Source organism: Homalodisca vitripennis, chromosome 2 (genome assembly GCF_021130785.1).
Source record: "Homalodisca vitripennis isolate AUS2020 chromosome 2, UT_GWSS_2.1, whole genome shotgun sequence".
Taxonomy (NCBI): domain Eukaryota; kingdom Metazoa; phylum Arthropoda; class Insecta; order Hemiptera; family Cicadellidae; genus Homalodisca; species Homalodisca vitripennis.
Window position 1 is genome coordinate 232,700,941 of NC_060208.1, and position 25,836 is coordinate 232,726,776.

Below are 25,836 nucleotides of genomic sequence, written 5' to 3' on the forward strand. Positions count from 1 at the left end.
GTAATTCTTTCCAAAAGTTGTTACAACGTTTACGTGTTTTTTTTTTATCATAAATTTAGCTAGCCTTATGACTCATGTGCTAATTCTTTCATAGTTCTTGGAAAATAATTAGAATTTTCTACTACTCCTAGGACAAAATTGGGAATAGTAAAATTTAACTAAATCACACCATGTCAACTTACCTTAGTTGCCTTTTCTAAAGATTCTTTTAATAGAGGTTTATTTATTTATTTATTTCCTTCCAACGATCAAAAACCAATTTACATTTATTAACTTATAATAGATGATTAAATCACACTTAAACAAAAGGGCCAAACCAAACATGCAACTGGACTCTAAATCAGATCTAGGCATAATTAACGTATAATTAATGTAATAGGAAAGTATAAATTATATTAAAAATTAGTGAAAGTATATAATAAATTAGAGATAATATTAACTTAAATACACTACTGTAAGATGTGATACCATATGGAGAAACAAACAGACAAATAATAACAGTGCAAATAAACTATAAAATTATTAACAACAATGAAAGATAAACTTTAAATGAATAACAAGAGTAAAAAAATATTAATATTAATGACTGATAGTGGTAAAGAAAATATTTAACTTAAATGCATATTTAACTTAAATGCATGCACATTACTGTCTAAGACGTGACATATGAATAAATAAAGAGATAAATAACAACAGTGCAAATAAACTTTATAAAGTAAACAACAACGGGGAAAATACTGTAAATAAACAACAAGAGTAAAATATATATAGGTACCAACAGAGAAAAAAAAACTATAAAAACAACAAACGCAAGCAATAAATGTAAATATATAACCAAGAGGTTAATTTGGTTTTAAAATATACAACGTTAGCTGAGCAAGTAATTAGACAAAGCCTTCAACTATGATAATACTACCCAGAGACCTCCACCCAGTAATAAATTACACTTCCATTTCCTTCGGACTAGGAGCAGGATAGTTATCTAGCTGGCTTTGCTTAGAGGCAGTAATGGAGATAACATAGTAAACAACGTATTAATGCAGCAAGCCAACTAACTTGTAATGTAGGTGAAGGTGTTGCATGCCGGAAATAGTTAATTTTTAGTATGGAGATAAGGAGATAGTGTTGGCTGTCTGGCGGTGGTCAGGGCCAACCCGTCTGTTATCTGCGCGAGTGTTGCAGTCGTGGCTACCCGGAGGCAGTGGCTCCAGAACATTGTAGAACGCACTGCAGGCTGCAACTATTCAGAGGGCAGTGCCGGGTCAGTGGTGTCGTGTTGTTGCGATCAGCTGTTGCAGTGTCAGTCAGCTGCGCGACAGTGCGGCGAGGCAGTGGAGCGAGAACGACACAGAAGGCAGTTGCAGTCGCGCGGGAGCTCTAGAAGGCAGTGCTGTTCAGCTGTGTCCCAGCGATCAGCTGTTGCAGTCAGTGTATGTCAACTGTCGCGATGTTCCTGCTGTTGTGTGTGTTTGCCACACTGCTCATGGGGGTGGCCGAGGCCCAACGCCGCCCTGATCCCGCCAGACGAGCCCTCTACCGCCTGGAGAAGATAGATGTGGACACGATGCTAAGCAATAATCGCATCATGACCAACTATGTCCGCTGCTTCGTCGGCAAGGGCGCGTGCTCCCCTGAGGGCCGTGATTTCAGAAGTACGTACAGAAAATAAGATTGAGCTAAATTAAAGATGAAGATTATGTTTCTCTAATATATCAATTGAAGCCATTTACATAGACTAAAGAAATTTGAAATAAAATATTATTCTGTTACATCCATTGCATTGAAATAAGTTCTAGACATTTTATAATTGTTTCTCAATGAAATAACTTCCTTGTTTCTCGTCTTTTTCTATATTTTAACAGCTATTCAGATAAATCTCTTAAACTTGTTTTAACTTTATCTGCTAAATACGCATTAAGTATAAGTTTTAGAAGAAAAGCTAAAAAGCTCTTGAATGCGTATTAGCCATATATTTAAAATGATACATCTCGCTTTATTATACGATTAAAAATAGTGGTGTAAAAGTCTTTGCGGTTTAACGTTGTTTTCGTGGGGAAAAACTCAAGGTCATTTATTACAACCGGCTTTTAAACATTGTAAGGAGAGTCTTTGTTTGAGAGTTCTCACAGTTAATGTGCAATATAAACATTATTATCAGGATCAAGTCCTTTATTATTCAATTTAAAACCAGTGGAAGTTTAGACTTTATTTAGTTTCGGAATTATTAATTCAAATATATAAGTTCAAAAATCGTGAGATATTATAGCATACAGTATTACAGTAATGGTGTATCTCATTGATAAATAAACATATTAATAACACTAAAGCTGGCTCAAGAATGTAAGTTGCGAGTGACTTTAACGGTCGTAATATCAGAAGTATTTGTTGTATTATTCACACTGTGTAAACTAAAAACAGTTCTCGTGTCTAGGTTGAATGTTGCTTTTACAAAGAGTAAAAATGTATCCATCTTGTAGACCATGATGAATTGATATTAACTGTAGAGTAAAATATGAAACATAGTTGAAATAAAATAGTCACTCAAAAAAATAAAGAGTGAACCAGAAGTTTTGCAAAAATATAAATATGCTATTTTGTTTCTCCCTTTCTCATGAATTATATCTTTCAGAATGTTATTATTATTGTTTTCTATAGAACTGATTTTCACTATGTCCAAAAACTTCATTTTTAACACATCACAAATGACAGCCATTTTTAAAACCGACAAATATCTATTGTAATAATGTAAAACATTTATAGAGCCATTCATTTTCAAATTACTATTATTTTATTGATGTTTAAAATAATGGGTTACAAGAAAAGAGCTGAAATCAAAAGATTGTTAAGTTGCCAGGTGAAATTCCTTTCGTAAAATATTTTTTAATTTAATTAATAGTCTAAACATCATCTAATATATAAGAATTAGACTAAATAAGTAAGACGTAAGTAAAATAAAGCATAATTTCGTAATGGATTCTATTTATAGAACAAAAACTTTTTTTGAAACTGTCGTAGATTGCTTATTATTTTTATTTCACTTCATAAAACAAAATAAAAGTGGTGGACATAAAAGGTTAATTTCTTCACATTATTGTAATTAAAATTCGAAAATATTTTAAAGTAAAAATAATTAGAAGATACTTGCAAGTTACACTTAAATACAAAATTTAATTGAAATCTAGAATGATAATATTTTATAATTATCACATTAAAGTATATTCTTTCTCAAAATACAGCATGACAAACTTAGGGTATCCGAAAATTACTAAATCAATGTTTTGATATTATAAAGTACTTTCTCTTATACTGTATATAATGTAGACAAACAGGTATAAGTAATTTTGATTGTAGGCCTATAGTTATTAAATCACAAATAAATCTAAAACAGTTTAGTTTCTAAATATTTCAGGTTATCTTTCGTGGTTATTGTACTAGCAAAGATAATCTCTTATACTTGAAGTCAACATTTGGAATTGTTGAAAACAAATTGTTGAAAGTCAAAATTCATAGTTTTGAGATAATCAGGTAACTGTAAAACCTTTAGTCAAATCAACATAGTTTGGATTTCGAAATTAATGACTTCAGATATGCTGTGTCACGTTAGTAAATCTTTCTGGATAATCGGTAAGCTAACAAATTTTAAATTAAGAAATATTTAAGTTTTAAAAAACTTAAACCACTTCACATAAGCAATTAACAATGTTAACAATGTAAAATTTTGCTTAAAAGTAAGTAAACTCTAGTAAAAAAATTGTTCAATTTCTTAAGTATTTTCATAAGCAACAAGTTCAATCGTTATTATCCTGGACATAATATACTTCTTCCAGAGGACCAATGTTGTTAACATTATCAGTGGTAATTAAAGACAGATAAAATTCATTCACAGGAGGTAAGAATTGCAACAGTTTTACCATGACCCGTTTCTTATCTTTTGTTACCGGACGAAGTGCCTGGTAGATAGATGCCTTGTTAAGATGCCTGTTGGATTGAACCAAGAGAGACAGACTTATTCAGGGAGTTTTGATTTTCACTTCTTTTTTTCGGACCACACGATAGACACTGGTGTACTCATGATTTGATTCAAATTCATCTGATCCTGCACATGGCTTCCTTAAACAGCTATGTCCTGAATCACTCATACCGCAACTTCAATGATTAACCACAAATCATCCTTATAAAAATATCTAAACTGCCCTGTGTTGTGAATGTCATGTGACCAGACCAGCTGTACTAATAAGTATTCAGATAAAAAGTCAGATTTGGGCTACTTTGCTTTTTCTTATTCTTGTTCCATAAGTCATGTGAGCAGTCCAAGTTGGTAACAAAGTGATTTGCTATAAAGTGATGTAAGTCAGTCTTAGGCCACTTTGTTTTACAAGAGATGCATACTACAATGATGAGTTACAGTAAAATGCTGTTTCCTATCGGCGCTACAATTGAGTTATGACTTCGTTTATTTTACCAAAAAGGGTATTAAACTATAAAGAATTTAAATAGTGATTTTGCTCAATATCATACAAATATTCTTACACGACTTTGGCATAGACTGGTTCATTTATAAGAATAGCTATGGATAACGAAATCAGGCAGAGAAACGTGAACAACAATGTCCACTCTCAGCTATATATCAGGAGATGTCCTTACTGATTCATCAATCCTAGCAAAAGTTATAAAATATATAGACATTAAATTTGGTAAATATGTTTTATCTTGTGTCCTAGAGGCGTATAAAGGAAGGATATTTTATCCAGCCTCAGGACACCACCCCACAGCCTTCTAAAGTTAATGTAAATTTCTACAAGAAATGCGTTTGGGTAAATAAACTGTATTAATTTAAAGATAAGTTAAATATTATAAACTGTCAAATATGCAATCATTCATCAGTCTAATCCAAAGTTCTGGGACAAGATACTATATTTTAATAAAGATTGAGACTGTTATAAAACCCACTTTGATTGTTTTTGACAGAAGTAGTCTTCTCATACATACCTGCAGATGTATGTGTGTAAATTCAACTAAGGCACCAGAAATGTCTTAGACCACATTACATTTCATGGGACGTAAATATATTTTTTCGAATGATATAGGTTTTTAGTCCTTCGTCATATATAAACGATAAATACGGGTGCTCCACAATACAAGGCAATATTTTAGAGGTTTAACGTATTCGTAAATATTATAGATGTATTTGTTTGGATTTATGCCCTTGTTATACAGCAGCTACTATGTACGATTTTGTTGAAAGTTCACATAAACAATAAAATATATGTTCCCATATGCCTATTTACGTTTCAAAATCATAGTTTCATCAAAAATTATATTGCATCATAAGAGCTTTCACTAAGAAAGCTTACACTCCAACATTAGGATTCCCCTTCCTATCCTAAGATAGTTCGAGTACTACTGAAATCTTCTGAGCTGACCAACAAAACATGGAGTGTTGTACGGCAATTCGATTGGGAACATCTTCCGATGGCCACTACTTATCTCAAGAGTTCAATACTATTTATTAAATGTGTACCTATAAAAGTCTTTGTTAATCAGCAAGACATTGCCTACGTAGCCGTGATTAACAACCAGTATCGATATAAACATACTATTTCTGACAATTTAACTACTCACTAATGCAAGAAAAATATTGAACATTATGACATGTTTAATAAATTGAGAATATAAAACACACACCAACTTGGAGTTAATGGGTCCCTTAATAGTAAAGCACTTAATCTTAACTTTACAAAGTCATTGTTAGATTTTTTATGTAGTTACAAAGACGAGAGAATGGGTAGCAAAAATGTCAAACACAACACTATCAAATTAGCTTGGATGATCCGTTAAAGATTCGTCACTTAATTGTGAACAGCTTTGTATGCAATGCTTTAGTAAATACTTCTATAGTCTATATTTTTGTTTACGTTTTCAGAAAGAGTACTATATTTTTTATTTAATTTCAAAAGTTTCATGTAAAGAATGTATAAAGTAATCAATGTTGCAATTAAAAGAAAGATAATTTAAATGCACAGCGTATGCCGTACATATGTTTTATTTATGCTGGAGTCAAAGCCAATAAAAACAAAACTTGCATTGCAAAGCTCAGAATATAGTCTGTTACAAATTTGATTACGATTGCGAATTTTATTACAAATTGTATTGAAAACTGTGTCTTCAAAACAGTTTCACTCTACTGTACTAGCAACTGTAATTCATAATAAATTTTATGGCGTTTATATTTAGAAAACAAATCGAAAAATGAAAATTCCCAAAACAAAACCTCTCCACTTCTCTTGCAACAGGTGTGGTTATACCACAATTCTAATTAGCCTTGGAGCTATTCGATAAAAATGATACCGATCAATCAGAATTATGTAACTTAACATAATAATGATAACGATAATAATGATGATGATAAGTGTAGAAATTGGAATCAAAATTGTCTGTAAGTCTTAGAGTGCCATTATTTAACTATCCACAATAAATAGTGGCTGCAAGAGTAAGGAACAAAATTACTATCCCCTGATAATTTCTGGGCATTTTCGTCAAATCCCTCGAAGGCCTTTTTCTTCTTTCGAGGAATTGCGCATCGTTATGATTTCTGCGTACGTCTTCAGACCTCTGAAATGCTAATAATGGTAATCAGTCTACACTTTCCTGGCTTGAAACATTGTCGTAACACCATTGGGGAAATTCTGTTCAACAGATATTTCATCACGTGTTCTTTGTTTGTTCTAAGCGCTCATTGTATGGAGATAAATGTATTTAAAAAATCTTACTTGAGTTCTCGTTTGAACATAGGTTATAAGCTAAACTTTGTTAGTCAACAATTTAACTATAAATATTTATAGTAAACTGTATACTCATCCAATACACGTTGCACATATTAATTAATTATCTGCGTTTTCCTCATTCACGATAGCCTTTGTTAGATTTATCAACAAAATCAAGTTGAATTATTTTTAGAAACGTTTTTAGAAAACTAAAAGACATATAGTAAATACTAATTATATACTACGTATATAATAGTATATACTAAGTATATAATAGTATATTCTAGTATATAATAGTATATGCTAAGTATATAATAGTATATGCTAAGTATATAATAGTATATGCTAAGTATACTATAGTATATAGTAGTATATGCTAAGTATATAATAGTATATACAAGTATATAATAGTATATACTAAAATAATGTTAATTGACGTTACTCTAAATAATAATTCATTATGATTTGAACAATTTTACTCAAGTTCTCGTTTGAACATAGTTTAGTAGCTAAACTTTGTTAGTCAACAAATTAACTGTAAATATTTATAGTAAACTGCGCAATAAATTATACTTATCAAATAGACGTTACTTATATTAATTAAGTATATGCGTTTTCCCCATCCACGCCAGCCTTTTTTAGATTTATCAAGAAAGTCAAGTTGAGTGATTTTAAGGTTTTAAAAAACCTTCAAGACATTTAATATATACTTGGCATATACTAAGTATATACTAGTATATGCTAAGTATATAATAGTATATGCTAAGTATATAATAGTATATGCTAAGTATATAATAGTATATGCTAAGTATATAATAGTCCTAAGTATATAATAGTATATACAAGTATATAATAATATATACTAAAAAATGTTTATTGACGTTACTCTAAATAATAATTCATTATGATTTGAAAAATTTTACTCAAGTTTCGTTTAAACATAGTTTAGTAGTTAAACTTTGTTAGTCAACAAATTAACAGTAAATATTTATAGCAAACTGCGCAATAAATTATACTTATCCGACGTTAGTTTAATTTGCCTTTTTTAGATTTATCAAGAAAGTCAAGTTGAATGGTTTTTTAAAACTACAAGACATATAGTATATAATAGTATATACTATATATGGTCCTATATGTCCTATATAACATTTAAAACTGTCCTAAATTCAGGAAAGTTAAACGTAAAATCGTATTTTGAATTTGTTTTACAACTTTTGAAGTGACCGACGTTTAATTTGAGAGGCGGAACTCATTATATTTACCCTAAATTTAAAAAAATATAGTAGATTTTAAAAAGTACTTTTGTGTGGTTAAACGTTGTATCGTTTGTGCAAGTAGTAACTCTATTCTCGCGTTGCGCCACGGTCGCTGCGGTGGGTGTGTCCGCTTCCTGTCGGTCGTACTGTAGAACGGGAAGTTTTGATACCGGTGAAAGACTTGTCCACCTTGAGATAAGTATATAGTTTTGCTGAATGCGGTAAAACATACAATAATAGACTTTTTACGGGAAATTTTGAGGCAGAATAGACAGGAAGGGTAACTTTTGTTTGTCACAAATATAAATGGAAACGAAATAAAGATTCTAGTAGGAAAGGAATTACAAAATGAAGCGCCAGCACTCACTTTATATACGCGCAGCAGGCTTCGGATCAGCGTTGAGAGTGCGTTCGCCACATCGCTCGGAGTGGACAGGTGTTTACATTTTCCAGTGGACAGGTGTTTACATTTTCTATTTCGATATAAAAGTAGTATAAGTGGAGTTTCAATTTCAACCGTTAACTCGTTCCAAAGTTATTTTGCATACAAACGGGCCTCACATAGACAAGTCTTGTTTCTTTATAAACTGGTGAGAGATGATTAAAGCTCAGCTAATTACATTGCCTAGGGGGTAATTTTCCTAACATAACATTGCCTAGGGGCTAATTTTAACATCGTAATAAGACATACAAATAATTACAACCCCGCATCTTAAGCAGTTTACGACCTATGATCTTTATAAAAAAATACAGATAGATAAATAGACGGAAGGCTATATAGACCATAATGTTATAGCAATTTTTATTGTTTTAACCATGTCTCAAAAATATTTCCCCTCATTTAAAACGGTTACGGCACTTTAATTGTTTGCATGGCTTATTACGATGTTACTCTCTGGTGAAAGTAAAATTCTACTATTATTTAGTTTTGAAATTGCTCCCTTTTCAAATTTGTAAAATAAACTTTTATGAAAAGCGATGAGAAGAGAAAAGATGGTCAATACACATAAAAGAAAGGGTGTAAAAATTCAAAAAGACTGATGCCTCAATTGTTCAAGTATGATAATAAATAACAGAAGAATAAATTTGTGTTTTTACCCCATTACAATCCAATCCAGGCTCTAATTAACTACAAAATATAAATAGTTTGAACCATATGTCGGACTTGAATTTTTACATACTTTTTCATACTTTCATTTTTATTTCAAATTGCTCTTCATAGTCGTCCTTTTCGTAACTAATATGGCTAATTGTTGGTGCTATTTTATAGACGGTTGGCAGTGTACACAAAAATATACAAATGTAGAAAGTAGAATATACATTAAAATAGTATTTGTATATATTAACAAAAGTGCCTAAAAGAATTGTTTCATTCTGTCATGTACTTTGATTTCCGTCAAGCACTTATATAAAAAGAGAGAAAAACCTACGTAAATTATGTAATGTCTCAAAAGTCAACAGTAGTTATGGTAACAATTGGGATAAATAACTTTATTATAAAATGCTAAAGAAAGTGTTATTTATTTGTTGCTTTGGTTAAGTAGCTTATCTTATTCTTATCTCCTTGCCTTGTGTCTATACGGGTTCGGGATAAATTCATTAACATTTTCGCCACCCATAGTTGCTTGTAATAGATTCTTGGCTAGTAAAAAACGTCTTCAGGTGTTCGGAACCGGTTTGGATCCAGGTAGTGGAAGAGTGCCTCTCATTCGTTCTTCTATGGCCATCACCCTACTAATTATAAAAGAGCTTACGACCGGCGAAGCTATTACATGTCTAATAAGTTCCTTCAAGTTATGAAGGAACTTATTACTAACTTATAGGCTTTTTAATCCTACATAGTGGCTAGACAATATAGGACGTGGTCAGATCAAAAGAGCTTCATTACCAGCGTCCACATCTGCCTGAAGAGCAATAATAACATTACCTCAATATGGTAAAATTTCATAACACAGTCTGATCATCTAAATATACTGTATGATTGGTTGGTTTGGTTATTTTATCTGTTGTTGTGACGTGGAAGTGTAGTTTTCATCAATGGAATCCCTCAGAGTATGGCTTGAATTCATACAATATAACCATAACTATAGGATGCGATAGTGATAACTTACCTCACACTTGAATGTTGAGTTTAGCTCCAGTTCACCTTCCTCTAATGTGTAGCATCTGAGATCTGATTCTGTTGCAGACTTGACCATACTTTCCTAATATGCTTAACTAATAGGCTGTATTTTTTTCTCTTCAATAACATTAATGTAGCTCTAAGAATTCAGAAGACAAGTCTGCAACAGCATCAGATCTCAGACGCTGCACGTAAGAGGAAGGTGAACTGACCTTAACTCAACATTTGAATTGAATCAGCCCTTCCCACCATAGCTGTGTTATGTGTAGAAGAATTGATTGCTCCACTGTGCTTTGGGATCGTGTCAGTCACCATCGTTGTGTACTAAATTGTGCACCTGATGAGACAATGAGAATACCTCTTCACCTAGATTGCAAAACTTTTTGTCTGGGAGTCTCTGATGTCGAAACGATGCGGGGAATTTCGTTTTGAGCTCCTTCCTTCTTCGTCGCCGACTGTTTTTGGATCCCTTCAGACGAACATGACTTCAGATTTCAGGAGTCAAGTCTGCAACAGCATCAGATGTCAAGAGGACGTAAGAGGAAGGTGAACTGGAGTTCAACTCAACATCTGAATTGAATCGGCCCTTCCCACCATAGCTGCGTTACCTCACACGCCTCATTTTAGGACCAATGTTGCTAGGTTCATATTTAGGACTCTTCTGTCAGGTCACCACTAAACATACCTTCCCACCCGATCACGTAATGACAAACTTTAGTTTGTCAAAATTCCAGTTTGTTACGAAAACCCAGTACAATGTTATTTTCTTGTGTGCCACAAGTCCAGGCGCCACTTATCCTCACATAATAGAGACGAGATAGATTGCCGCAAACGAGAAACCTTTCTATTAGGGAGTCTCTTTATCTGGTACTATCTTCTACAAACGTCAAGAGATAATTGGGTTCGTTCACACTACACGCCAATTAAACAAGAATCGTTAGCGACCTCGACCTCCTAATCTTTACTCATATTAACCACAACAGTTTTATTTGTTTTCATTTCAAACAATGAATGTATACTTACTATGTAAAATGTATAACTATAAACCATATTATGTTTATTATTGTATAATAGTAAGTTAAATTTCACCAAATGCAACAATAGTTTGTGTACTAACAATTACACTAATGAGGAACGTTTATTAAGTTAAGACAATGTCATTTGTTTCACTCTTGTACCACCATCAAGATACGTTGTAAATTTTATCACACTATTTGTCATAGTTGTAGCTAAAATAGTCGGCCATTTTGGTCGGCCGCGAAGCGAAATATTTTTTCTGGCATCCTGTACATTATTAACAATTTATCAAAGATAACATTGTATATGTTCTTCGCATTAGTCGCACTTTCATACACCCACTGTTAGTACAATAATTTTGAGGTACTTAAAAAAATCACTTAAATTTACAATTTTATGTTTCCTCCGACAATAAAAAAAACTCGAAACTAGAAAAATACTGAACTGTTACTTTTATTAACAAAGCATACTTAGAAGTCATTATACTTACCTCTACATTAGCAAATATTACCTAGCAAAGTATGTAACAAGTTCCGCTATGCCAAAGGTGGATTAATAGCTGGAAATAATTCTTAAAGTAAGTAGATTTGTTTACCTGTAGTTATAAAAAATAAATGTTTTAACCTTTCGTTTCACAACCAGTGGGTAATTGTGACAGAGGCAGCTATTATATAATTTCCTCAATTGTCTTTAAATCTCTACGGTATAATCACTGTAAAATGTTAGCTTAAATATATTATTATTAAGTTACTTCTTAGGACTTGCTATAGCCTCATGAATGTTGATGAACGTCCACGTAATCTTTCATGTAGAATGACTCCTAGTGTTGTACAACGGCTAAAAAATCACAAACCTTTACGGCCAAATCCAAAAGTAAGATAACAATAAACGAAGGTAGCTGTTATTCCTAACTACCATGATTTTCATATATTAATCAACATTATTGCAATCAGTGGGAATACATTGACTTTCAATAAAAAAATTACTTAAAAACTGTTTTTACAAATAACGTAACGTGGTAATGTCAAACCAAAAAAAAGAAATGTTTTTTTATTTATTTTTCAGATGACATTTAGTAATCTTTTGCTTCAATATTTGAATTTTTTAGTCTTTAAAGATATACAAATATTGACATTTTATACCGTTTATCAAACGAAACAACAGGTTTTAGTAATAAACCTATTTTGCTTAATAAACTTTAAAATAATAGGTATACTCAGACCCCATATTTCAGCCTTTTATGTATTAAAAAAATAAAACTATGACTGTACAATTATAGAAGGCAATCTTTATTATTTCTAAAAATTAAATTCATCAATTGCGATCTCGAAACGAAACAAGACCAAGACTAAAATACTGCTGCTTTATTTGAAATTGACTTTAACAGCATATGACAGTTTTTATGACAGCATATTGTTTTAAAATTTGAAAACCAAAATATCAGCTCCCAAATCACGAAAAGCATTTTTGTGACATTTTTACGAAGCTAATTAGAGCCTAGTTAGCTGAATAAGAGCATAAAGGGATGATTTACAATTCAAAACAGCGACTGGTTTACCGGCGCACGCGGCGGCGCGGAACTCGCCTCACCTAACCAGAGAAATACAGGATGTGCCAAGGTCACAGGCGGCACCAGTTGACTGCCTTCTCGGAACTTGTAATTGTAAGAGTAATTATTCCCCACGTGACTACCAAGCTTCTCTCTACCTTGTAACACATCCCATTGTATCGACTCTTAGTAGTTTTATTGTCCTCATTCGTTTTTATAAGCAACCTTGCATTGTTGCTCTGAGCATTTAAACTATTATCATCGGCAAATGGTGGCGTTCAGGTGCGATCAATCATCACAACAGCTAAATTGGTGCGTTTAAGTCGTTAATTCGTTCTACGTGCTCCAAATGCAAACTACTAGTAAGTTACCTTACTCGCGCCGCATTTACAACAGAGTGGACAATATGTTGCCAACTCACTGTCAACAAATGTTGACGACTTTTGCAAAAGAAATTGGCAACAATACCGACAGGGCTCTAATGAGGAGCAACAATGTTGACAACACTTCACCTGCCACTATTGGGCCAACGTGGTAAGTAAAGTGAAAATTAATCCAGTATTGACACCTAGGAAAGAACTGACAAAGCGTGGCAACAAAGTGAGCTAAATTGTCTACAATTTTTTCTAACAGACGCAGTCTTTCGATAGTCACCAACACTTTTGTGGCTTATATGATAGCACAATAATAACAATTCCTTATCAACTATTAGTGTAAACGTAGCCTTATGATTGTGTATCGTTTTTCGTTAATCGAATATTGAATCCAATGGAAATGACTTTTTCTGTTTTGCTGCGAATTGCCGTAAAAGGGTTTGGCCTATATTATGGCACAATAATAACAATTTATTGGCGAATTACCGTAAACTATTGTACCCATATGATGGCGCAATAATAACAATTTATTGGCGAATTACCGTAAACTATTGTACCTATATGATGGCACAATAATAACAATTTATTGGCGAATTACCGTAAACTATTGTACCTATATGATGGCACACTATTGTAATGAACAATTTATTGGCGAATTACCGTAAACTGTTGTACCTATATGATGGCACAATAATAACAATTTATTGGCGAATTACCGTAAACTATTGTACCTATATGATGGCACAATAATAACAATTTCTTGACAACTATTGGTGTAAACGCAGCCTTTGTGATTGTGTGTCATTTCAGGGAATTTTAAAATTGTGTATTAAATTGCGGCGAATTGAGCTAAAACTCATCAAGGAACTGTGTGTTGAAGGGAATAATTATGTAGGAATTGAGGTGGTGATGTTTTCCAAAATAAAAAGAAATACTCAACTGGACGGAACTAAACACAGTTTTTATCGCAGATTGAGTTCTCCGCCGCAATCTACCCAGATTGAATATGTAGTAGGCTGGCACATTTTGGTCTTGTTTATCCTTGCTAACCACGGTGTTCGCGTGTTCTACGCCCTTGGGCTACTGTGATCACACCAGCCGCCGGTGACCAGGTCCAGTCAGTCAACTACGCAGTCAAGATGAGCCGAGTCCTGGAGTAATGAGCTGTTCGATCTCTTTACATATTTGATCGGCAAGAAAGTTGAACGATAACAGTGCTTGTTAAATCTCTCTTGCCTTAGTTTTCCTTATAATTATGTTCCCAAACATTTTAATTTAAACACATTATAATTCCAATATTTTAATAAATCTTATGTGAAATGTAAACTTACTTAGTAGTTATATTTATGGATAGGTGGAATTACCTCATTAAAAATAAATTATAGATGATACCATAGTCACCATTTTAATACGGATGATTAGATTTATACCAAACTTATCCATAATATTTTAGAACCGGATTGGCATTATGTCAACACCACACAAATTACAATAATTTACGTCATCGTCTGATTGTTTCGGTGAATTCCTACATAAATACGTATTACTCTGGTTACATTCTCAGTACCACACTAATCTGAGAGTTTAGAGTATAGAAAGATCATAACATCTACAACACGTTTTAAGACTTCTTTCAGTATGTACTTGCTTTTTTTAATCAGAGCTTCACAGGTGTTTTTTAATTGCACAGTAATTGCAATTTAAAACTAATAGTTTCTTTTAGTTTTTACTAACGAAAAGATTTTTTACCTTAAATGTTTCTTGACGAAAATAAAAATAAATTTAAAACTGGTAAAAATATAAATGAGAACTCTGCTCTAATATTATGTGAGTGTGTGTATATAATATTATTACGATATTATTGTATCTCTTAATTTAAACACAAAAGTAGCTGTATGGAATTACAGAGTCAGGTACTTTATATTCGAAACCGTTGTCCGTTAGACCAGCAAAACTTAAGAATCGCTACTGTTTAGTAAACTTTAATCTGCAAACCAACTAATTTATTCATATCTACTATTGACAGTATTGTTGACATATATATATATATATATATTGTAGTATTGTGAAAATATAACCGAAAAGCGTACGAAGTCCTAGTAATTTTAAAGTAACGACTATTTAGGACCAGTTCAAACTGAGTTTATATATGTTCATGTCGCTAACCAATACTTTATTTGCAGAACTGATCCGAAGTTGAGAGCTAGAGCATGTGGTGATTGCACTCCAATCCAGAAAATGATCATCAAGAAGATATTTTAGTGTATGTACACGCAGCGCAACAATGACTGGAAACAGCTCCAAGACACGTTTGATCCCATACACAAGCTAACCGATGTCTTTTTGCAGAACTGATCCCGAAGTTGACAGCTACAGCATGTGGTACTGCACTCCAAACCATAAAATGATCATCAAGAATATATATAGGTTTAAGAACACGCATTGATAAAATTACTGTAAACGGCTGCTGGACAGTTTTGACAAACACAAGCTAACCGATGTTTTTTCTTGCAGAACTGATTCCGAAGTTGACAGCTACTGCATGTGGTGACTGTACCCCAAACCAACAAAGAATCATCAAGAAGATATTTCTGTTCATGTACACGCAGCGCAACAATGACTGGAAACAGCTCCAAGACACGTTTGATCCCAAACACAAGTTTGAGAAGAAAATCTGTGATTTCATGGGAGTTGAGAAGACGAAGCCATAATTTCATTTATAAATTAGAAAAACCCTTGAAGACTGTCTCTGTATCTTTTGTTATTGTATATAATTAGTTATCAATAAATTTCGTTTACAATTTTATTTGCCTTCAATCTCTAAACTATAATTTTTTATTATTTAATATTTATTTAACACTATTTAATCTTTTACTGAATAATTTGATATAAACGTAATTTAAAAATGTCCATGCAAAAGTTATGAGTATGACCGCCATATTTCGTGAGCTTGTTTTCTACACTAAGACAAACAAGCATGTTATTGTTGGCATGGTTTTTCATGCTTTGTTTAGCTTTATATATCTTTATGTTAGGTAAAGAAAGATAGGATGAATTTACAAAATCATCCTATTGAAATTGTCCTCATAGAAGCACTTTCTAAACACGTGCATAATTTCACCGAGTATGACTCACAGAAGCCAAAACCACTCCCCGTTCAAAGGTATGTACAGGATGTGAATAAATTACTCTATCAAACTTAACTAGTCAGTTTTGGGGTCAAAGCTAGTAAGAAATGGTATATATCTATATATAGCCTATTTTTTTCTTTGCTTAGTTTACAGCCCATCTTTCTGAGTAGGGCCTATGTTTTTTAAGGAAGATAATATATTTTTAGATTGAATAAGGCATAAAGTTCAAACTGTTTTCTGAATTGTTTATTCTAATTAGAAACTATTTTTTTAAAAGGGTTTCGAAAAAATATCACATTACGTTGCAAAATGGTGGTCATACAAAATATTCTAAGTGTAATAACTTTTCGGAAATTTTCTAGAAATATTTCCACATACACTTTCATCTCCTTGTATTTACACATAATGAGGGGTGGCGCTCTGTAAAACCATTACTATTTGTTATTATTTGTGATAATGAAATAAATTTGGTATAAAAAGGCTCATATAAAAGCAACACATATTTCATTATTCTTATAAACTTTCCATGAAATCTTCCGTTTTTAAGTTGTTGCGGTTTCAAAATTTTGTATTACCACCATTTTCAAACCTAGTATCCTATTTTTCTGAAATTGTTTCAATACAGGTCTTAATTACACTAAACAATTTGAAAATTGTTGATCGTATACCTGTAATAAATACACAAAGTACTAATATACTTTTGCATGTAGGTTATTGCATCTTCTATCAATGACTGTATAATTTACATTATTTTGATATTATTTTGCTGTTATTATAAGTATTCTGACGTGCTATATTGCAGGTTCTAATGATAAAAAACAATCTTATCTTATCTTTACCAGCGTTTGGGATACTGTAAAAAGAAACTAGAACCGCATTTTGAACACTCATTGTAATTGTAAGTACTAAATTCCATTACATAACTTACTATCTAGTACCGCTATTTGTTCGGTTATGGTAAATCTTTTGAAATTGGACTTGTGACTTTATTTTTTTATAGTTAAGATCTTTAATCTGATGTACATATCGATCTGCATTTAATATATTTTTTCCGATTCCTTGCTGGCCATCCGTCCTCATAATAGAGTAAAAAGTGAGTATTAACATAGACTATAAACTATTCCGGACTTTTCTACCACACGGTTCTTAACGTGGCTTGTGAAAACGATAATTGTCCCAATAAAACCCAAACAAGTTGAAATTTTGTATAAAAATTGATTTTATTATTCTCTTGAATAAGTTCGTTAGCCAGCTTAGTATGTCATTGCATTCCATTATGGCGACCATTAAAACTGTAAAAACATTATAACTCTGTTTTTTATAAAGTTAGAGTGCTCATAATTACTAGGAAAATGTTTATTTATTAACATAAAGAGTGTTCTCATGCTTTATGATTTTTCTAAACTTTTTGTCATGTTTATTTATCTTGAATATAGTACATGTAATGAGATATTGTAAATGTAAATCCCATGAGAAGAAATTAATAATATTTCGGTTTTCACAAATCTAATTACTTCCTCCGTTTAAGCCGGAAGACTATTTTTCTTTCAGATTGCGTACCTTAAATGATTTAGGTTGCGTGGTTGTAAAACTGCGTACTTATTTCTTTTATCAAGGCCTAACTGAAGGCCAAATATATATTCAGTGTATTTTTAGAATGGCTGTTATTTTAAAACCTTCAAACAACAGTAAATACACTTAAAGAATTAATACTGGTAGAATTATAAAAAACCTGTTGTAATTGATTTATTGAGATATTGCAAGTGATTATCTCAATGCAGTTTACCTGATTTCACACAAACAGACGTCAGATTTCCATACGAACCGTGCTTTTTAGTAACTAAAAATGGGTTTTCTCAGTTTTTTCATGTGGTCTGAATAAATAAGGCACCAAAGTAGTTCTGTTTTGGGCAATAGAGTTTATAATATTTATTTCTGTTTTCTTTACACTTTATTCATAGTTTTAAACATGATATAAAGTCACTCTCACTTTTAATATTTTTTTTTCTTCCAACAGATCTTTAATACTCAAGGGGCAGAAAAGTGCAATTTCTGTTTAAAATTCCGCACGATATCTAGAAAACGAACTGATCTCTTGACTTGAAATATTCCATGAATCTTCATTTATAAGTGAGGAATGTTGAATTCAGTGATCGAGCATGTGATTTAGCTGACTGCTATTTAACACTTTTATATTGGCCTTATGTGTAGCCATGGTGATATCGAGAAAATCACTGCATAAACAACAATTTATAGAGTGCAATCGTATGACATTTTAAAATATGTATTTAATGGTTTACTTGTCAAATCTTTCGATACATTATATCGGGCTTATTGTATCAGTTTATTTCTAAATAGGCAATAGAGAGTTCGACTTAGTGCACGTCCCATAGGATTTGGCTGAACTTTAGCAAACCCTATAAGTATATATGTCACCCATATATAAATATATAAAGGTTTTATATAGAGAATAAATTAAGCTGTGTTAAGTTTCATATGTGACGTCATTTCTACTTGAGCGACGCCGTGTTTTATGATGGACATGTCCCTCTATAGAATTTGGCTGAGCCTTATTGTAGCCTTGCTGTCCTCAGGATATAGAGAGAATAATTTAATCTATAGATTATAACTTTCTTATGAGAATTTCTACACATACTAGATTGAGTTCGATGTAAGTGCATGTGTATCCATGTGATTTGACAGAGTGTTAATGAAGTGTCACTCAGTAGACTAGCAGATCTTTACTTCTGTCTGCCTGGAGACTGTAAAACTTTCTTTTCTCTCTGATTGTCTGCTTCCAAGAGATCTCGATAATTCAATGAGCTAAAGACATGATTTTTAATTTAACCTCAGCGAAGCTTTTAGCGCTACTCGTGGAGTGGTTTCCTTCTACCTTGTGTACTTCTACCTTGTAAGTGGTATACTTCTACGTTGTAAGTGGTGTCTTTCTACCTTATAAATTGTGTACTTCTTCCTTGTAAGTGGTGTACTTCTACCTTGTAAGTTGTCTACTTCTACCTTGTAAGTGGTATACTTCAACATTGTAAGTGGTATACCTGTACCTTGTAAGTGGTTATACTTCTACGTTGTAAGTGGTGTCCTTTCTACCTTATAAATTGTGTGTACTTCTTCCTTGTAAGTGGTGTACTTCTACCTTGTAAGTTGTCTACTTCTACCTTGTAAGTGGTATACTTCAACATTGTAAGTGGTATACCTGTACCTTGTAAGTGGTATACTTCTACGTTTGTAAGTGGTGTCTTTCTACCTTATAAATTGTTGTACTTCTTCCTTGTAAGTGGTGTACTTCTACCTTGTAAGTTGTCTACTTCTACCTTGTAAGTGGTATACTTCTACGTTGTAAGTGGTGTCTTTCTACCTTATAAATTGGTGTACTTCTTCCTTGTAAGTGGTGTACTTCTACCTTGTAAGTTGTCTACTTCTACCTTGTAAGTGGTATACTTCAACATTGTAAGTGGTATACCTGTACCTTGTAAGTGGTATACTTCTACGTTGTAAGTGGTGTCTTTCTACCTTATAAATTGTGTACTTCTTCCTTGTAAGTGGTGTACTTCTACCTTGTAAGTTGTCTACTTCTACCTTGTAAGTGGTATACTTCAACATTGTAAGTGGTATACTTCAACATTGTAAGTGGTATACCTGTACCTTGTAAGTGGTATACTTCTACGTTGTAAGTGGTGTCTTTCTACCTTATAAATTGTGTACTTCTTCCTTGTAAGTGGTGTACTTCTACCTTGTAAGTTGTCTACTTCTACCTTGTAAGTGGTATACTTCAACATTGTAAGTGGTATACCTGTACCTTGTAAGTGGTATACTTCTACGTTGTAAGTGGTGTCTTTCTACCTTATAAATTGTGTACTTCTTCCTTGTAAGTGGTGTACTTCTACCTTGTAAGTTGTCTACTTCTACCTTGTAAGTGGTATACTTCAACATTGTAAGTGGTATACTTCAACATTGTAAGTGGGTATACCTGTACCTTGTAAGTGGTGTACTTCTACCCTATAAGTGGTATACTTCTACCGTGTAAGGGGTGTACTTCTACCTTGTAAGTGGTATACTTCAACATTGTAAGTGGTATACCTGTACCTTGTAAGTGGTGTACTTCTACCTTGTAAGTGGTGTACAGCTACCTTGTAAGATAAATAGCTCTAAAAAATTACAAAGCCCTAACTCAAACCATTTATGGCCTTCAAATTATTAGTAAATAACACATAAATAAACACTAGAAAAGTTAAGATTGAATATGTTCTCAGGAATGTTTGTCCATGTCACGAATTTCGCTGTCATATTAAAGGAACACTTAAGATTTTGCTTCTTTGTTATAGTCTATATTATTATCAATTTTAATATATATCTTGATTAATTCTTATAATATATTTCTTTAAATTCATTGCAGATTCAGTTTTATACATGTTTTACACAGGATATCAACATAAAGAAAGATCTTTTATAAATAAAACAAACTGATTTTCAACCTAGTTGTCCGTTAAGTTACGATCTCGCTGATTACGTTATACGAGGTTTTTACAACATTCCTACTGACAACTACACTTCAAACGTCACTTTACGTAAAGATCTACTACTCTGTGTAGAATACAAATCTAATCAAGTAACTCTTCACATGAGGGTGTCTTTTTAAAACTTATATTTTACACTTACACTTGATTAAATATTTTAGTGAGTCCAGTAATGAATCAATATTTGTTAACTACCTATTACAAATTCGTAGGGTGCACATAATTTACGAGGTTTAAAATAAGTTTTCAAACATTTCTTTGGTAGTTGTAAATATCACTCAAGGAAAAGAACTATCTAATAAAAGCCTTGAAACGGCATTGCATACACAATAACGCAATACTCGTGACCATAAAATGATGAATGAAGGAAAACGCAATGTTGCTCTTTGATAGAAGAGAAGGGAAACCGGTCTGTTCCATTACTCCGATACTTAGGAATGTAGTATTCACATCGTCATAACAATATAACTAAAATATTTATACGTTTATACAGAGAAAATGTGCGAGGTTGCACAACTGCTTTTATGCCACTACCTATTCAAAACTATGACGAAAAATCATATATTTCGTAATATTGACCTTCAAGTTATTGGTTTCAAGGCTAAAATTTAAATTTTCCAAACATTATTAATAGTGTTTTTTTTTTTTTTTTTTTTTAAATCATAGCATTTTGTTATCACATAAATCTTAAATTAAAACAAATATTGGTAATAAATAATTTGTAGGAAAAACACGTTTTCCCTATATTTCTTTCTTTACCTCATTTGTGCACATAAATTGCAACTCTAAATATTCAATTATAGTTAAGTATAAACTACAATCCGCTCTACAAGAGCGAAAATTTCCAGTTTTACAAAATATTTAAACACACAAAACTGTCAACAATAACGTGACCCATGGTAGTACTCATATCCTATATTTAATTCGCATACTCTCATTTACATATTTGTAAATACTGTACTTGTAGATCGTGTCGTGTACACAAGGGTATCTGCATCACGATGTTTAGATAACGATGTGACCTTAAATCAAGAAAGGAGGGAAGGTCACTGTGATGTCACCCATCCTTTACTCTCTTCCTGACCTTCTGAGAATCACATGTTTTTCTGATCCACATCACTTAGGCTAAATCAATGTCAGAAATTTAATTAATGCTACATCCACAAAAAGCTTCGTTATCTTACTTTGTCCTTTTTATTTAGTTGTTACATATGGTTTCCTAAGTATGTAAATATACTCAATGCTTAGTCATCCTAAATTGATATTATAAATCCAAAATTGACTTTGTTTGTATGTTTTTGTAAACTACTCAACCGATTGTACTAAAATATTACATGGATATTCTTGCGCTTCATGGAATGAATATAGCCTTATTCGTATTTCAAAAATCTCTCCGGGCTACGCCTAACTGGTTTTTAAAGTAGCAAAAATCTCATCTTGGTCTATAAAGTTGTTAATTATATTATATTAATTGAATGAGCCTGTTAAATGCTATCAAATTTTCTGTGCAAACAATATTTATTATTTTCAATTTGCTTACATGTATAGTGACAAAATTTTCTGATAATTAACCATATTTTTAACACCGTTCGATTTCAACAATTATGTAAGTACTAATCCACCTTAGAAAATTTCCTAAAACATAAGAAGGTCCGAATTTGACTCCAAGACTCCTTTGAAGCAGTTGACAGTAAATATGATAGATACAATTTCGCTGGTCTGTTCTTTTGGGCAAATTTACCAATTCCAGAAGTAAATGTTCTAAAATATTTAAAAAAATTTACTATAGATTTAATGACTGATATTTACCCATCTTAGTCGTCTTTTGATAGAAGTAGGCTTCTCTTTTCTGTGTTATATTTTTTTGATCGGGAAACAAAGCAAAACTAACTATGGAACTAAACATACGAAGTAAACAAATAGAAACAAAACCTCTGCCATCTCTACAATGGTGAGTGTCCAATACTTTGGGTCAGTAAGTCAGTGTGTTAAATGAGCCTGGCAAAAAGAACAAACAACACAAAACAAAACGTGATAAAATTACAATTTGCCGTTATCAACACTCTCGTCCTGAACTTAGTATGCTGGAGGTAAAATCCGTCGTAGCCAACTTGCATTTAAAACACCTTATACAGCATACCAGAGAAGGTCACTTTCGGAACTGGTAATAAAATGTACTATTCTAAGCGCTGACTTCAAAATAAAGATGGCGCTCATGCGGAAATAAATATGGGACCTATAGCAAGAGATATTGTGATAATCAGACAAGAATCGTCACATTGACTGAATCGTTACTCCCGTATTGTTAATTTCAACGATTTCATAAAAATTATTTTAAAAAATGTCTGAATTAAAAATGTAATATTGATTCAATTTATTGGTTTCATGCAAATTTGATTTTTATCGCTTATTATTAAATCTTACATCAGTGAAAGAAACTACACAGATTTTTTTTCATATGCTTTAAAATATTTATTTTGTAACATATGCAATTTTACTTATAGCGTAAAACTCGGTTATTTAGAAAATTATTTGCATAATTTCAAATTGTGATTTTACAATGTAATTAAAGATTAAGATCATTCTTACCGAACGCAAGTTTAATGTTTTTTCTGCACCGATTCGTGCATAATAATAATAAAAGGCGTGTAATTTCCGAAAATCTTTTAAATATTTGCACTTTACTAGAAAGTTCTTCAATTTCAATTATAAATTAGTACATATGAGTTGTATGTTACTAAAACATAGTCAAAATTACAACACATTCTCGTACACCAAAATATAGTATAGTTCAAACTAAGAGTTTCAACTAAAGAATTTCTCTCTGTTTAGTTAATTATCAACGATGGATTATTTGTAAGATCAATTCCCAAATTACTGACAATTCCCATCGATTTGTTTTACACCTGCGGAAACAGTGCTTCAAGAAAAAGTATTAATTCTTCTTTAATTATCAAATCTTAAATCATAAAGTTAAGATTGCAAGAAATTCAATTGTACAAAACATGATCATGGATAAAACCGACAAAGGGTAAATTGTGACACAACAACGAAAAGATGCAAAGCGGACGTTTTTCATTACAGCGATTAGGTAAGTACTCATCTACCTTACGAAATGCCCTAAGAGATAAGATGGTCAGAATTTGACACCGAAGAATCCCTTTGAAACAGTCGGCAAACTAAGCTAGATGAAAGTTAGCTGTACTATGATTTTGAACTAATTTACCAATATTCCAGCTCTTAATGTTCTAAAATATTAACAATATTTTTCATTTTATAAGGAATCAAAAGCGTAGTGTCATTCTTAATGTATTTTTAACTGTACATTGTTATCAAGGTATCAGATTTAAAATACAATGTTACTATCCACTCTTGCTATAAATTTAAAGACTGATATAAAACCCATCTTAGTTCACTTTTTATATAAGTAGGCTTCTTGATCGTGACAACAAGGCAAATTCAAAATTGCCGTCGGAAATATAATTCACTGCAACCTTTAGTGGTCATACACGTGCAACGCCTACTAAATTGCGTGCAAAGTAGCGGATAACTGCTAGCAGTGTATATATGAGATACATTGTAGTTTAACTTTTACTTTACATTTAAACACTGTTATAAACTGAAATTAGTTGTCTTTTGAGACAGGAGGGTTCTCAGAGCTGTGTATGTATATATTTACTTGATCGGGAAAGGGGCAAATCAGCTAAAGAACAAAAAATACATCGAAGTAAATTCCAATGACCATAAATATACATTTTTATCGTATTTTCTAGATCATGGGAAGAAGGCAATCTCAACATCTCAACATTGGCGTCGGAAATATAATACTATGTACATATTATATATGTATATATATATATATATATATATATATATATATATATATATATATATAACTCGAACCAAAAGTGCTCATACTCGTGGAATGCCTGCGAAGTTGCGTGCGAAACTGCGGGTAACTGCTAGTAGTTTATAAACTCCTTGAAATTTTAGCAATGTGAAAGTAACGATTCAATCAATGTCGTCTGTGATTATCACAATTCTTGGCCAATATTTTCTCGTACCATTCCCAGGTTCATTTCAAGATATCTTTCTACAGTTTTAATTCAATTCAATTCAATAGTGTAAGTTTGTCAATTACATCTGTTTTACTCAAAAGTATGTTTTTCGTCAACAGGTGTGGAGTGTGTGCGTTACATTAAAAATCTTTCAGACAAGCAAATCTTTAAACTGATGAATACCTTTAATGGAATTTTAGGTATTTATAGCCTTCATTTGTTTATGAATAAATCCGTACAAAACCCTCTAGGTGTAGAAACCTAAATAATGAGTGAGCTAGCTCTTTCATTACACCGCCTGAGGTGAATATCTTTCCACCTCTTGCACCAATTCATCATCAAGTTAATCTCTCCCATCAGAGAGGAAAACTGCAGTTAATTGGCAGTTAATTGCAGTTTCAATTGCAGTCCGCTGCCTTCTTCAGATGACACTGTTCTCACAGACTGCAAGCGTGCCAATTGTGCAAGGACAATCTTAAGTAAATCTTGAGTCAGTCACTAAGTCCAACAGAATCTTCTTACAACCGTGTGCATCCTACAAGTAATAAGTCACGATTGGGAGCTAAATTAATGTTAGCTTAACTTAAGCTGCTGGCTTCAAAATAATAACAAATAATTCTAAACTTAAGTATACCTTAATTTTAATGCTCGGCAATAGTTACTCATATCTTTATCTTTCTTTTCATGAATAATATTTAGCATCATTTAAATCCAACGCACAATAATTCTGATATTATTGGATAAATATATAAGTTCAAACTTTACAGTTACTGAACTGTACAGTAAATAGCTTAGAAGTTTTGTCGCTCACCATTTATTAGAAAACTATTGTTTTTATTCCTTACGTCCAAGTTAAGCAATTTCTATGTGGTTTCATGATCTGGTGGAGCGAGAAAGATAAGAACAGGGATACGAATGCTTTGCTGGAACAAAGCTAGTGCTTCCTACTGCACAAATCGTGTTGCGTAGTCCAGGTTTACGTATCTTCCTAATTCCTAGAATAAGAGTCAGAGAATAGGAAGCATAGAAA

The 25,836-nt window shown here is 32.3% G+C and overlaps 1 protein-coding gene across 1 annotated transcript; it reads left to right on the forward strand.

Moving 5' to 3' along the window:
- Positions 1 to 1,205: 1,205 nt before the first annotated feature.
- On the forward strand, positions 1,206 to 15,888 carry LOC124355485 (ejaculatory bulb-specific protein 3-like). The gene is made up of 2 exons (XM_046806636.1): positions 1,206 to 1,652; positions 15,597 to 15,888. The coding sequence occupies exons 1-2, from the start codon at positions 1,433 to 1,435 to the stop codon at positions 15,791 to 15,793; spliced, it is 417 nt and encodes a 138-aa protein (XP_046662592.1). The 5' UTR covers positions 1,206 to 1,432; the 3' UTR covers positions 15,794 to 15,888.
- The last annotated feature ends 9,948 nt before the right edge of the window (positions 15,889 to 25,836 follow it).